The 16661-nt window shown below is 44.1% G+C and overlaps 1 protein-coding gene across 1 annotated transcript; it reads right to left on the bottom strand.

Moving 5' to 3' along the window:
- Nucleotides 1-28: 28 nt before the first annotated feature.
- Nucleotides 29-16493, bottom strand: LOC111953923 (partitioning defective 3 homolog B-like). The gene is made up of 5 exons (XM_023973407.2): nt 16168-16493; nt 12735-12829; nt 7331-7417; nt 7051-7206; nt 29-179 (listed from the first exon to the last, which is right to left on the bottom strand). Exons 2-5 carry the CDS (start codon nt 12752-12754, stop codon nt 29-31), a joined length of 414 nt encoding a protein of 137 aa, XP_023829175.1. The 5' UTR covers nt 12755-12829; nt 16168-16493.
- Nucleotides 16494-16661: the final 168 nt, after the last annotated feature.

Raw genomic sequence — 16661 nt, 5'->3', positions numbered from 1 at the left:
AARGATGCACTTTTAAGGAATTCAAAGGTCAAATGACTGTTCCAGGATGCGATCGCCAGGCTGCAGGCGGCCATCTTYGATGGCAGCGCCCCGGGCAAGGATGCTCTTGATCAGGATGGGCCCCGGGCCATGGACCGTCGAGTCCCGGGTCACCACGGTGAAACCCAGCCCCTCGGTACCTGGAGAGGAACGATAGAGGGACAGAGAGAGGGAGAGAAAGAGAATGAAGAAGAGATAGGAAAAGAGATGAAAAAACAAGAGAGATAGAGGGGAGTGGGGGACAGAGGGATATTATCAGTTATCCTGATAACAGTCTTAACTATACCATCTTTCTTTTCCTTGATTTGATTGATTAGGATCTCCATTAGCTGACGCCAATGGCGACAACTTGTCTTACTGGGTCCGACATAACGAAAAAGAGATTACACACAAAATACTTTACAATTTACAGACATGTAAAAACATTCACACGTAGTGTGTGTGTGCGCATCAATCAGTTACGCATACATGTCAGTACATACACACAACAAGTAGGTGACATGGGAAGGGGCGTCGTGTCGTGAGGTGTTGCTTTATTTGTTTTTTGAAACCAGGTTTGCTGTTCAGTTGTGCTATCTATATAAGATGTAAGGGAGTTCCATGCACTCATGGCTCTGTATAATACTTTATGTTTCCTTGAATTTGTTCTGGACCTAGGGACAGCGAAAAGACCCCTGGTGACATGTCTGGTGGGGTAAGTGTGTGTGTCAGTGCTGTGTGTAAGTTGACTACGGAAACTATTTAGAATTTCCAACACAATGTTTCCTATAAAAACAAGTGCTTTCCTCAACTCTTAGCCAAGAGAGACTGGAATGCTAGTATTAGTATTAATATATACTATAATAGTATTAATATAATATTAGCCCTGATTATAATGAAGAGCAAGATGTGAGCAAGCTCTGTTCTGGGCCAGCTGAAGCGTAATACATTTTTTTCTTTAACCTTTATTTAACTAGGCAGTTAAGAACAAATTCTTATTTACAATGACGGCCTACCAGGGAACAGTGGGTTAACTGCTTTGTTCAGGGGCAGAATGACAGATTTTTACCTTGTCAGCTCGGGGATTCGATCCAGCATACTGGGCCAACGCTCTAACCACTAGGCTACCTGCCGCCCCAAAACTTAACTAGAGCTGTGTTCTCAATACTCATACTAACTGCACTAACCATACTATTTGTGACGTGAAGTGAGTATATAGTATGCTTAGTGGTCATAGTATGGATATAGTTAATATGCTAAAAGTTCCCAGATGTAGTACTGAATTTGCCAAAGTATGAAGTATACACGCAGAGGACACCATTACTGTATTTTAGGGCCCATAATGCAATTCTTCAGGAAATGGGCGTGTCTTCACATTGTTTTTAAGATTTTAAGTAAATGGCAGAAAATATGCAGCCAAAGTACAACGAGAGCGGATACAAATTCATTGCTTTAACTAATTATGACAAATGTTTAAAAAGTGACCTTACATGTTATGTTGGCTGACAATTTGTTAGCTATGCTGTCTTTACGAACYACACACGGTAGCATTTCATTACAGCAGTATGTACCGGTATGTTAGCTAGTTACCTAACGTAAGTTGGCTAATTATACATCAAACTTGCCAATATATTAACTATGTGCTAACTACCCAATGTTTATTGACTTGATTATTCCCATCATTCTTAGCTTAGCTAAATGGTATTTGTGCGTTCTTTCGTGAATTCGCTCTGGCTATCTACTCCGATTTCATGTCTCTCGTCTGAGTGTACCAGGGCGTAGAATAATGAATTTAGAAGGGCTCCACACCTGTTGAATAYGGCCGGTGTCAGTAAACGTCGGCAAAAAAAGCGTAATTAAATTGTTGCCAGCAGCAAAGTAACAGTCACCAACGCTCTGGATAATATGAAAACTGCCTAACCAGCTCTGCTAGGGCGAGTAAAATGGTCAGAGTGGTCTCATTTGTGTTTGGAAGTAGCTAGCAAGCTAGCCAACGTTAGCTTGGGTGCCGTTTTGAGGTYAGAACGCTCAAATCAACCCTACTCCTCGGCCCGAGCGTCCAGTGTGCGCTCTGGCACTCCAGATTGAATYTAAGAACTCACACGAATTTGTAAAATGTCAAACTAGAGGGCCTCCCGAGTGGCGCAGKGGTCTAAGGCACTGCATCGCTGTGCCACGGGAGACCCATGGGGCAGCATCGTCCGGGTCAGGGGAGGGTTTGGCCGGCAGGGATGTCCTTGTCCCATCGCACACTATCGACTGAGCACAACARCACGGTCGCCAGGTGTACGGTGTTTCCTCCGTCACATTGGTGCGGCTGGCTTCCGGGTTAAGCGGGCATTGTGTCAAAAAGCAGTGCGGCTTATTTGGGTTGTGTTTCAGAGAATGCATGGCTCTCGACYTTCGCCTCTCCCGAGTCCGCACGGGAGTTGCAGCGATTAKACAAAATTGGATACCACGAAATTGGGGCGAAAAAAGGGGCATTTAAAAAAAATTAAGTCTAACTAGTAATTTGTTATGCTAACTAGCTAGCAAGAGGTTGCATAGCAACAGCATCAACTTCCGGTAGACAGGCGAAGAGCTAGTACGCTCAACTGAACAGTATGCTAAAATTAACTAACAGTATATAGTATGTAGTATATACTCATTATGTAGTATACAGTACATTAGTATGGGTATTCGAACACAGCTTAGGTCTTTCTTTGCAGCACTTGATCATATGACTGGACAATAATCAAGATAAGATAAAACTTGAGCCTGCAGGACTTGCTTTGTGGAGTGTGGTGTCAAAAAAGCAGAGCATTTCTTCATTACGGATAGACCTGTCCCCATCATCATGACCCCACATCATCCCATCACGTCGCAATAAGGTCACTTGGTGTGCTAATAAATGGAGGGTGACATCTCTCTACTTGCCCTGCATTCTGTGTGGGGCTTAGTGGGTTCCTCCTGAGTAAACTGGTGATCAACTTCCACTGGTCTGCTGTGGAGCCCTCTCTGCTAGCACCATATTCCATTTATAGTGCACACGGGCCCTGGTCAAAAGTAGTGTACTATAAATGGAATAGGGTGCTATTCGGTGGTCAAAAGTAGTGTACTATAAATGGAATAGGGTGCTATTCGGGATGCACCCTCAGCCAAAAGCCAGCGGGAAAACTGTTTTCTTATAGGGATTAAGAGGAGGACTGCCTTCAATTTCACGTGTGAGCAGGCCTCACACTGCCTGATGGAGGAAGGTGAAGGGAGAGAAAGAAGGCGAGGGGAGGGAGAGAGAGGTATCCGGAGATATCATTCCCTCGCATGGCTCCTCTCCCTGTGGACTCACAGTTTGATTTCAAGAGTGCTTGTGTGTGTGTGTGTGTGTGTGTGTGTGTGTGTGTGTGTGTGTGTGTAAAAGCTCACATGTGTATCTATTTGTGTGTTTGTGCATGCACGCCTATGTGTGTATTTGTGTGTGCGTGTGCATACCTGTGTGTGTACGTGCCTCCAAGCAATGAATGATAACATGGTGAGCAGTGGAGAAAAGCCAAAAGAGGCATACTAAAAGATAGTGAGTGATCAAATCTCATCTGGCAGCTAAGCTTCTGCCTACCTTCCATTAACGCTTCTAAACCTCCTAGCAGTCACTCACAGTGGGAGAGTAGTCTTTAAAGGGGCAATCATTAGTTGCTACATCCATTTTTTGACTTATAAATTACTGGTATGTACCCATTGATTCTTGAAGAATATAATTTATGAATGCCTCATGMGCTTAGTTCAACTGTCGTACCCCGTAACCATGGAAGAGCACAACCACAATCTAAGGCTAGGTTTACACAGGCAGCCCAATTCAGATCTTTTGGCAAAATATCTGATATGACAAAATAACAGAATTGAGCTGCCTGTGTAAACGCAGGCTAAGAACTCAGTTTCCAATTTGTCCGTTTTCTACGATGATTMATTTCACTGAATCRACTGGATTGAAAACTAAATTGGCCCCAACACGGCAACACCTTATACCTTTACAAAAGTACAAAAATCTGTTGTGGGGCTTAGTGGGTTCCTCCTGGTTGAATTSCTGCAAAGAAACCACTACCAAAGGACACCAGTAAAAAGAAGAGACTTGCTTGGGCCAAGAAAGACGAGCAATGGACATAAGACCGGTGGAAATGTGTCCTTTTTTGGTTCCAACCGCTGTGTCTTTATGAGACACGGTGTGGGTAAACCGGTAGTGTACATTTATCTCCGCATGTGTATTTCCCACCGTAGTGGTGGTGGTGATGGTGCTTTGCTGGTAACACTGTCTGTGATTTACTTAGAATTCAAGGCACACTTAACCAGCATGGCTACCACAGCATTCTGCAGCGATACGCCATCCCATCTGGTTTGGCCTTAGTGGGACTATAATTTGTTTATCAACAGGACAATGACCMAACACACCTCCAGGCTGTGTAAGGGCTATTTGACCAAGAAGGAGAGTGATGGAGTGCTGCATCAGATGACCTGGCCTCCACAATCCCCCGACCTCAACCCAATTGAGATGGAAAAGCAGCCAACAAGTGCTCAGCATATGTGGGAACTCCTTCAAGACTGTTGGAAAAGCATTCCAGGTGAAGAGAATGCCAAGAGTTTGCAAAGCTGTCATCAAGGCAAAGGGTGGCAATTTGAAGAATCTCAAATATAAATATATTTTGATATGTTTAACACTTTTTAAGTTTTGATGTCTTAAGTATTATTCTACAATGTAGAAAATAGTAAAAAATAAAGAAAAACCCTTGAATGAGTGCTGTAGGTGTTCTAAAACTTTTGACCGGTAGTGTACATCGAACTTGCCAGGCAGTATATTAACTATCTGCTATCTAACTAACTGCCCAACGTTTACTGACTTGATTATTTACATCATTCTTAGCTAAGAGGTATAGTTGTGCGATTCAATGGCTATCTACTCCGATTTCAGAGCACTCTCGCGCAGAATAACTGATGAATTTACGAACGCTCAACACCCGTTGAATACGGCCAGTGTCAGTAAACATCAGCAAAATAAAAAAAGTTATTAAATTGTTGCCAGCAGCACAGTTACAGTCACCAACGCACTGGATAACATGAAAACAGCCTAACCAGCTCTGCTAGGGCAAGTCAAATGGTCAGTGAGGTGTTCTCTTATTCGTGTCTGGAAGTAGCTAGCTAACGTTAGCCAGTTAGCTTGGGTGCTTGACTGCCATTGAACGCTCGGATCAACCCTTTTCCTCGGACAGAGCGTCCAGTGTGCGCTCTGAACTCTGACAACGCTCTGGATTTACGAACGCCCAGAGCACACTCTGGCACTCCAGATTGAATTTACGAACACACCCGAAATCGTAAAATGTTTAGCTAGTCATTTGTTAAGCTAACAAGCTAGCAAGAGGTTGCATAGCAACAGCATCAACTTCCGGTAGACAGGCGAAGCTCTAGTACGCTCAACTGAATGGATATCATTAGTTTCCAGTATACTAAAATGAACTAATAGTATATAGTATGTAGTATATACTCATTAAGTATGAAGTATATACCCATTAAGTATTGTAGTATACAGTATGTTAGTATGGGTATTCAAACACAGCTATACCCCCTTTTCCATTGTGCTTCCATACCTTTCCTCAGGTCAATCTTCAGCTCCCTTCTGGTTGGTCAGGTTGGCCAGGTTAGGGAGCCCAGTGGGACTCTTTCACCGGGACAGGGGGCTCTCGCTGCCCCCCACCGCCGTGGGGGAGGCCCCATCCCGATCTCTGACCCCAGGGGCTGGGGACACACTGAGGGGCATCACCTCTGGGACGTGCCCAGTCTGGTGATCGTGAGGCTGGCAGATCGGGGGTCTTGGAGCGGAGGACACGGAGGTCTGGATGTCTCGGCTCCAGTTTGGGATTGATCTGCTCTGGTTTCACGGTTTCTGGTTTCACTTCTGGTTTAGCGTCCATTTTTTGGTGGATCATGAGGGGGCTCTTGGCTTTGGGGACGGAGTCGTGACTGTCGGTGAAGAGCTGCCCGATGAGGCGTTTCTCGTATCGCTGCTTGTGGGTTAGCGGCAGGATCTCCAGGCGCACCAGAGGGGAACACATGGCCTGACGGAACACTTCCTGGGACCTGTGGGTGTGAGGAAGTGACATCATCAATGTCTGTCTCTGGAGGACATGACTGAAGGTTGAGAATACTGTTATATCAGACTTGATTGTACGGTTTTCCACTATGTATTTATGGAAATGTGTTGGAAGATCACACTCACTCTCGTAGTAGTTACTAGTACACCAAGCACAGAGATTCAATTGGTATCAACACAAGTACAAACTCAAGCTTACTAAGTTCTCATTCAACACCGGCATTGRCTAGCGGTCACAGACTAGACCCTCAAGAGTCAATTCAATAGAGACAAGTAATCTATAGTAGTAGTCACTTGTAGCAACTGCTTAYCCAGGACCAGGCTAGCAGTGTCAGACCTATTGTCAAGCCTCTTCTGGGCTATACTATCAGATCTAACAAGGTCCACCTCTTTTACTGGGCATTTCWTTCAGGTAGGGGATTAGACAATCCTCCTTCATGCCCACCAATTCTCTCTTTTTTTTTACTGTTTGTCTCTCTCTTATCTTTCTCTCTCACTAGCCCTCACAGCTACTGTCCCACTCCTTTTGAAGTCTAACCAATGCTGTGATAGTCATAAACGAACCTATTCCCGACAACAGTGAAGCGAGAGAATGAGTGTTTCTCGCTTTCGTTTTCTCTCTCACACGCTTTTGTTGCTGTGGAGATGTGGTGTGAGATAAATCCAGGAATAGGGAGGATTTGTAAGAGMAGGGATTAAGAAGGGCTCCTAATAAAAGGGGAAATAAAAGGGAAACTGAGTGACAGACCGGCCTCATACTGGTAGATTTGTGATAGTGTAGGGCAGGCTTGCATCCAAAATGACACAGGATGCGTCTCAAATGGCAACCTATTCCCTACATAGTGCACTACTTTTGACCAGGGACTTAYAGGTCAAAAGGAGTGCACTATAAAGGGAATACGGAGACATTTGAGACTCACCCTGCGATAGCGTAGAGCCGAGGTAYGTACTGGGCAAATGTCTTGTCCATTAGCTCGGTGCCGCTAATCTGAACGATGCACTCATCCTCCCGGAATATGCCCTCTCTCTTGGAGCGACTGTTCGCCTCGATACTTTTAATGTGCAGGCCCAGGGTCCTGAGAACGGATGATAAACACAGACTGAACACACACACAAACAGCCTTCAATGTATGGGTAGAGAATGTGTAAGAGAGTGCGTGAAAGTGAGCGAGTGAAAGTAAGTGTGTGTGCGTTCCTCACCGTCCACTCAGCGAGGAGCAGTAGGGGACGACGTGGATCCCCAGCGGTCCCTGTTCTCCAGAGAGTTCCACTGTCTCGGTCAKGGGGCTGCAGAGACAAAACACACAGTCAGAGATAGAGAGTTTGTGTTTGTCAATCTCACTCACACACAAAAATGGTAACAGGAACACAGATACCTACAAATAGGAACACAMACAGTAATACATACACCCACATCACTTTTCTAGAGTAYGCTCAGTCTTTACATTTACAAGCTTTTACTGGCACTTGTGAGACGAACACACACACACRCGCGTTAAAGCAACAACAAATAAATCTATCTCTGGGTGCAAGTTAACCTCCCCTTTCATGTAAAAAAAKAAGTAATGACCATAGTGCTTCTAGGGAAAGAGGATTATTTTGTACATTTATTTAACTGCAAGTTTGACCAATTCCAATCCCCTTGCTTAAGGGGGTCCGGTGTCCTTCGAGATAATTTTTATGAAGGACTGAGAAGCTCAGTTCTGGTGACTTTTTAAAAAGGACATTCTACACCCAAATKAATAAAAATGWAATTATACTGACACCATCTAAAATATAATTTCCACCTCGAGAAATTAGCCCAATAACATATTRGTAAGAATTATGTAMAAATTTGTGCCATTAGCAGTTTTAGTTGAGCGCCGCGGTGGTGGTGAGCATTTTAGACTTTTTAATTCCCTTCATCTGAACATCAGTGTCAGCAACAATCATGCATGTCAGTTCAGCACACAAAGCGTAACAGAGAAAATAAAATGTKTTTTATTTCGTAGAACAGACATGCTTCTGTATTAGTCTGGCATCTCCAAACCAGCCCACCACCGAACACCSCAGAGATTTCTATTGCGGATCTACACGGATCTCAAAAAACAACCTCTCCAGAATCCATATGATGGATATACGTCGCAGTGACTGAGAACTTTAACCCTTGGAAAACAGAGATAAAAACAGGGTCTCTCTCTCCCCCCTTCCCTCGCTCTCTTGAGACAGACAGTGGTTGAGTGAACAAGGTCAAGGTGAATTAACTGGCATTTACATGGTCCAGCTGCGCTTATGCAAGCGTGTGAAACCTGCCCTTTCAGGTTGTGTAAGTATGACGCTGGAGTGTGGTGGAGCGGAGAGGTGTGTGATGCTAGGTTTAGCTGCTTGCCTTTCGAACATGATTGGCTTCAGGCCACAGGGCATGCTGCCCTTCGACCTAGTGTGTGTCCCCCAAATGGCACCCTATTCTATATATAGTGCACTACTGTTGACAAGAGCCCCATGACTTTGTTCAAAAGTGGTGTACTATAGAGGGAATATGGTATCATTTGGGACGCATTCCAAGACTGTATACACACACCCTCTACTGTAACAAATCTTTTTCGCGTACACACACGCCAGGCTGCCATTAGACCCTAGTAGACAGAGGGGAAGGATTCCAACAGAGAATGTGCATAGATTTACCAACACACCACTGAGCAGGGGAATGGAGCTAATGACTAGATCTGGCTGGCCACAAATTTACACACGTACACACTCAAATGTGCATCAAAAGACCCTGTATGCCCAGTTGAGAACCGGGATACTGCCTCTGGCAATTGAAGTATGTAGGTCCAATGCCATTGATGAAGAAAAGCGGCTATGTACAGTCTGCAATTTAGGGAAGAAGAATTAACGGGATGGAGAACGAATGGTACTTTTATTTTACTGTACTTAATATGATGATTTAAGAGTAACTAGGATTAAATGCAATAACAGAAACCATAGCAATTCTGGATTAGTGATTAAGACAAACTTGAATGGCTATTTAGAAAAATAAGTGTTCCTGGGTGCAAATGTCATTTCCAAAGCTTAGAAGATAAGACAAGGGTTTTTATGTTTTAAGTTTAAATTATTTTCATTTCCCTAGGAATGCTTTCTGAACACGTCTACATTAATGTGGATGCTACCATGAWTACGGATAATCCTGAATGAATCCTGAATAATTATGTAATAGTTTGTTTAAAATAATCAAAATAAAGGTTCTACCACAGCGACCATGTTATTTTTGCGAAGCCTATTAGGAGTTTGGACATAAAGTTTGTATGTGAAAACTATAACGTTTTATAAATTTTTTTAAAATGTGAACTCACTTCACTTRCGAATAAGARGGAGGCTTGCGCTACCGGTGCTGACACATGACCAGATCAAATACACTGCTGGAACGCTGATTCAGCTGTTTACATGTCCTAATCATTCAATAGATTGCTCAGAAAACCAGGTGTTTTAATCGGTGTATGCTTATTTCGATATTGAACTTTCAAGATAAGCAGAGTGAAGTGTTTACATGACTATTGCCATACTCAGTTTAATATTGAATTATTAGTGTGCATGTAAACGTACTCATTGTCTTATTGGCCCATGTGGGCTGGGCATCCTGAAGATGGATGCCACTACAATAAAAATCAAATCAAATCAAATCATACGCAAACACAACTACTTTCCCTCTCTCTCGCACACACACTTACTTACGCACGCAGACACACCAGGGATGTCCTGCTGGCTGGCTGCCTGTCCTGCTCATTAGGGTAGTGTAATTAGTTGTGGTTCTGGGGGTCTGCTACAAACACAGGAGAACTGACTGTCACTCATACACACAGACAGGAGAGAGGGAGGGAGGGGGAGGGAAGGAAGGTGGAGAAAGAGGGAGAGAGAGAGAAGGAGAACAGGAGCCTGATTAGAGTGGTTATGCATCAAAGAAAAAGGGAGAGAGGGGTAGAGCGAGTGAGAGGGAGCGAGAGAGAGAGGGAAAGAGGGGGGAGAGAGAGGAATGAGCATCAGTTAAGTCAGCAAAAGAGGAATAAAAGGATGAAAGGGAGGGCGAGAGAAAATGAGATGCAAGCAAATCAACCTGAATGAGCAAGGTAATCAACTGCCTATCACATAAGCCTTTATCAATAACATAGGACCATGTGTTAGTGGAGAGCAGAAAAGACATGGTAGACACACACACACATACATAGAGAAACACAGATGCACACACTCGCCCTCTCCCTCCCCTTAGCATCCACTTCAGATCCATTTGCTGTTTCCTGAGAGCTACACTAAGACAAACAAATGAGCTTAAAAGGTAGGTGTGCCAAGGTGGAACAATGGAGGAAAGAAGGGTGTGTGTGTTTGTGTGTGCACGTTAGTGACAGAGCGAAAAAGAGCGAGAGAGAGGAAGCATGTGTGTGTGTGTGTGCAAGTGATTTGTAAGGAATTGTGCATTATGACGACTGTAATTTTATTAAGGTAGGTAGGTGAATATTTATCATTTTAAAGGTACATGCACCACTAGTATGGATGCATGTTTGCATGCATTCAATTTAGGTAAGGCTGTGTGATTGTGTGTTCATAACTGGATACGTTATGTGTGAATGTCATTTCATAGAGGTTGTGCACAGTACAATCCAGTACTGTATGTATGCAGTGTGTGTGTGTTGTTGTGTGTTGTGTGAGAGAGAGAGAGACTCCTCTGTCACACTATTCTTTTTAACCTTCTCAGGGTCACACACACACACACACACACCACACACACACACACACACACACACACACACACACACACACACACACACACACACACACACACACACACACACACACACACAACACACACACAACACACACCACACACAGAGGAGTCCTCTCTCTCTCAAAGAATGCCAGTAGGTAATAAACCTGACCCATTCCACCCAGATACAACCAGTACTCAATTCTAACATATCCTGGACTTCCCACAGTGACAGTTTTCTCTTCTGTCCTTTCTCAAAACAACCTTCCCTAGTCATTATACCGCACACACTAATGACTACCATAATGATCCTCATACATTAGTCATGTCCCTGAGCTCTACACACACACACGTGTGCAAACTCCACACATGTGCAAATGCACACAGGCACGCGTGAATACGCACAAGCATACAAACTGCGGTACAAACTGCGGTTCCTCTGATCTTATCTATGGGAACTCTATCACTATCAAAGGCCGTGCTCTCTCAGTATCGGGCTGTGATGTCCTTGTTAATCTCTGGTTGAAAGCCACAGCTCAGTGCTTTGGCATAAACTGGTGAAAAAGAACAACTATCAACTGTCATTATTATATTTCTTATTCTCTGTTCTGTCCTTTTGTTTATGGGGAAGTGGCATAGATACAAGAGTACCGCCTGCATTCCCTGGTCAGACACACACACACACACACCTACACCACACACACACACCACACAACACACACACACACACACCACACACACACACACACACACACACACTTTACCCTTCTCTGCAACAAATTTACATTCATAAAAACAAACGCTGGCACAAACAAGCTCATCAGAGGAAGCCAGAGCTTGTTAGCGCCAGGCTATAATACATGYATGCTACGCTCCTCTCCCTTTTTAGCATCCCGTGCATACACAAACAAACACATCCATTCCTCTGAGGCGGTGGAGGGAGGGAAAGAGGGAGAGGAGAAAGAGATGGAACACCCACTCTTTTCTGACTAGTCGTAGATCAACTTTGGTCTGAAGAATCTCCTCACTAACAAACTTGCTTTCCTTCTTTTTTTTTTGCATATAAATGGCAAATTATTGGTGATGAACGAAGCCAATTGCTGGTGTTGAAAGTGTTTTCACTGCTAGTAAGATAGGTGAGTTCTCTCCATTTACAAAGTACAGTTCTTTAAACTCTATACGCATCGAATCCATTCTTAAATCGTAACGAAAATACTGGAGCACACTGTCAATATAATGGTCATGGTTTACTGTATATCAGGTTAGGTTGTGCATCCTGGCTCCTGGGACTGTGACAACTACAGGAAGTGGAGACACACACAGTCACATGACCACTGATAGACTGGGACATTATGGTCCCTTGGGGCACTAGCCATGGGCGGCACTAACAGACAGCAGCGGTTGCCATGGAGAGACACACACCCCCGCCTAGCCAGGTCTCTACAAATTCAGCTTGCAGAGTGAGAAGTCTCTGGTAGGCTACTGGGCAGGAGTCAAAGGTATGGTGGACAAAAAACTCTCTCGCAATGGAACTCTCTCTAGCACACACACACGGCTATGGCAGTTTAATCTTCTCACAGCAGGAGAAGAACAAAGAACGGAGGCATTTGTAATCCCTCTCAATGTTGTCAGTCCAGCCCAGAGAGCGAGCGAGCAAGAGAGCGAGCGAGCAAGAGAGCGAGCGAGGAAGAGAGAGAGAGAGCGAGCGAGCGAGCGATGCACACACATAAGTGACAAGTAGTTACAGATATGCAAACACAAACATGCTTATGAAAAAAGAGAACAGCACACAAACAAACCTTGTAAACATATCAACCCATGCAAACATGTGAATATGTAGTTGTGTGTACACACACACACACACCCTACCTGAGTGTGACCCGGCTCATCTTGGCTGTAGTGGGGATGTCAAGCCTCACTCGGTCTTTGGGTTCTCCTCTGTGGGTCAGTGCATGGCTGTCATCCTGTGTATACACACACACACACACACACACACACACACACACACACACACACACACGCTTTTCGAGACTAAGCCAGCCTGAGGAACTCCTCTGTCACACTATTTCTTAATTTAAGACCTTCCTTCTAAGGGGTCACACACACACACACACACACACACACAGCACCCCTCACAACAATCACACAAATCACCAACACTACACAACACTACGTAATCAGTCAGCACACCACACAACCACATCGATTCTAACACTTACACAACACACCCACACACACACACACACTACATAACCTTACACACCACTCCACACACACAATATCCACTACACACCACAACACAAACATACATCAGACATGTCCAAACACTAACCGTACACAGAGGAGTTCCTTCTTCTCGTTCTCATAAATGATGCCAGTCCCTCAAGATGGATTTAATTTATCAATATATAGTTGACCCATTTTCCACCCAGATACACAACCAGTTTAATAATTCTTTAAAATACATATCCTGGACTTCAACACACGTGGACTCATTTTTTTCTCTTTCTGTCCTTATCCTCAAACAAACCTTCCCTAGTCATTATCACTGCACACACTAAATGACTTACACATATGATCCTCCATACCTTAGTCATGCCCTGAGCTCTACACAACACCAGCCCTCATATCATAACCGATAGTGCAATACTCCACACACCTACATGTGCAAATCACACAGGCACGCGTGAATACGCACAAGCATACAACCAACCGTGAGAGGTAACAAACTGGGTGTCTATTACCTCTATCTTATCATAATGGGAAACTCCTATTCACTAGACAACAGGCGTGTTACCCTACAGTATCACGGATGCTGTGTGTCATTGATCCTCTTTTACTAAGGTCTAATCTTCTTGGGTCCCTTGAAGCACTAATGACTATACATGTTGACTCTTGTTATTCAGGGAGTGCGTCGATTAAAACCAACTCTGAGCTGAATAAAGAGACCCCACCTCCAAATAAATCATAAACAAACTACATCACACTAGTTCACAATAGATCTTACGATACACTTTTATTAATATTTATCTTTAGTCTCAGTCCATGTTATAACCATGCTATTCCTGCATCCCCTTCCTCATGTTTATTATACGTGCTAACATACAGACATGTTGCTCACCATCTAGCATAAAGCAGTTTTAAGCCTTCGGCCATTCTCCACTTTGCGATGATACACGTACACATACAGACATGTCTATCACTAACCTACCTCAATATCATAACACTTAACGCTACGCTCATATCATAACACTAAGCAGACAGACATGTCTAACACTAACCTAGACCTCTATCATCAACACTACATACAGACATGTCTACGCACTTAACCATAACCCTCATATCATAACACTAACCTACCTCATATCATAACACTCACACACACCACACACACACAACATACAGACATGTCTACCATTACCTAACCCATCAGACATAACTAGCCATACAACAACACTAACCTATCCTCATATCATACAACTACAAACTAACACCCTCCATAACTCAATCACAACACACTACACAAACATCACAGAACCATGTCTACCACTAAACTCACCCATCATACTCCAAACATAACAACACTCACACACACACAACACTACCTATGTTACACATCGTCTTACTGATCCATCGGTCAAACACAAACCCACTATTATCACTCTCAAATTCACATTAAAAACAACTACAACTCCACTGTAGTCACATAAACACACTAGACTTTATCATACAGCAAGAGGATGATCTGCACACAGCGTGGCACTATCGGTAATAAGCGGCCAGGCCATCTCAATATTAATTAATATTTCACGGATTACTGAACCCTTTAACCGCTCATATCATAACACTTCACCTCCAGCGCATCTATCGTGGCATACATCATAACAATCACTCCATCCTCTGAGGCAGGTGGTGGAGGGTATTGTTGTGATATATTTCTATGTAGTGTCTGTTGTGTATGTGATATTTAAATTTTTTGTATATATTCTCTATTTCTCACTCTTTTCTGACTAGTCGTAGATCAACTTTGGTCTGAAGAATCTCCTCACTAACAAACTTGCTTTCTTTCTTTTTTTTTTGCATATAAAAATGGCAAATTATTGGTGATGAACGAAGCCAATTGCTGGTGTTGAAAGTGTTTTCACTGCTAGTAAGATAGGTGAGTTCTCTCCATTTACAAAGTACAGTTCTTTAAACTCTATACGCATCGAATCCATTCTTAAATCGTAACGAAAATACTGGAGCACACTGTCAATATAATGGTCATGGTTTACTGTATATCAGGTTAGGTTGTGCATCCTGGCTCCTGGACTGTGACAACTACAGGAAGTGGAGACACACACAGTCACATGACCACTGATAGACTGGGACATTATGGTCCCTTGGGGCACTAGCCATGGGCGGCACTAACAGACAGCAGCGGTTGCCATGGAGAGACACACACCCCCGCCTAGCCAGGTCTCTACAAATTCAGCTTGCAGAGTGAAGTCTCTGGGCGGCTACTGGGCAGGAGTCAAAGGTATGGTGGACAAAAAACTCTCTCGCAATGGAACTCTCTCTAGCACACACACACGGCTATGGCAGTTTAATCTTCTCACAGCAGGAGAAGAACAAAGAACGGAGGCATTTGTAATCCCTCTCAATGTTGTCAGTCAGCCCAGAAAGCGAGCGAGCAAGAGAGCGAGCGAGCAAGAGAGCGAGCAGACGAGCGGAGCGATGCACACACATAAGTGACAAGTAGTTACAGATATGCAAACACAAACATGCTTATGAAAAAAGAGAACAGCACACAAACAAACCTTGTAAACATATCAACCCATGCAAACATGTGAATATGTAGTTGTGTGTACACACACACACACACCCACCTGAGTGTGACCCGGCTCATCTTGCTGTAGTGGGGATGTCAAGCCTCACTCGGTCTTGGGTTCTCCTCTGGTGGGTCATGTGGGGCATGGCTGTCATCCTGTGTATACACACACAACACACACACACACACACACACACACAACCACACACACACACACACACACACCACACACACACACACACACACACACACACACACACACACACACACACACACACACACACACACACACACACACACACACACACAGTGAGCGCACAAAACAAATACATACATACAGTTAGTCCACAGTTCTATTGTGGTATCTCAGTCCCTCGCTCTCCACTAGTCCACTAACAGGGACACCAACCAACCAAACAATATCTTCAGTTGATATCAATCACCGAGTCAAAGACGTTTAGACAAGACAACCCAGGTGGACCTGGTTCCAACCTCATCCGTGAGTGTCCCTTCTCCCTCCGTCAATCGATCTGTTCTTCTTTGTTTTGCTCTCCTTCCATATCGCTCAGGAGAGAGAGGCTCATTTTAAGTCATGCATGCTAGCACCAAAACAGCAGGCCCGGGGTGAAATGTAAAGGAAAGAGGAAGAATCGAAAAAATCAAAACGGCGCAATCAGTGTTGACGGACGAGGGAAAAAAGAATGGGGGGAAAAAACGGCAATACAAAGGAGGGTCCCAATTACGATCTTTTGCCTAGTCACTTTCATTGTCACCAACCTCCTCCATTGTCTCAACCCCCTTGTAATGACACATACAGGGGGGCCCTCCCACTTACCCCTCCCCGATCCCTACGCCCTTGGCCAGCCAGGACCCTCGGTCAACCCCCTGCTTCTCCTCTCCTAAACACACATCTCCACACCACCACGACACACGATGCTCCGTGCACAGATAAACAAATAGTGGCCCAGTTATTAGCCGCTAAGCTT

This window comes from Salvelinus sp. IW2-2015, linkage group LG27, assembly GCF_002910315.2.
Source record: "Salvelinus sp. IW2-2015 linkage group LG27, ASM291031v2, whole genome shotgun sequence".
Classification (NCBI taxonomy): domain Eukaryota; kingdom Metazoa; phylum Chordata; class Actinopteri; order Salmoniformes; family Salmonidae; genus Salvelinus; species Salvelinus sp. IW2-2015.
This window is presented reverse-complemented; position numbering and strand designations above follow the sequence as displayed.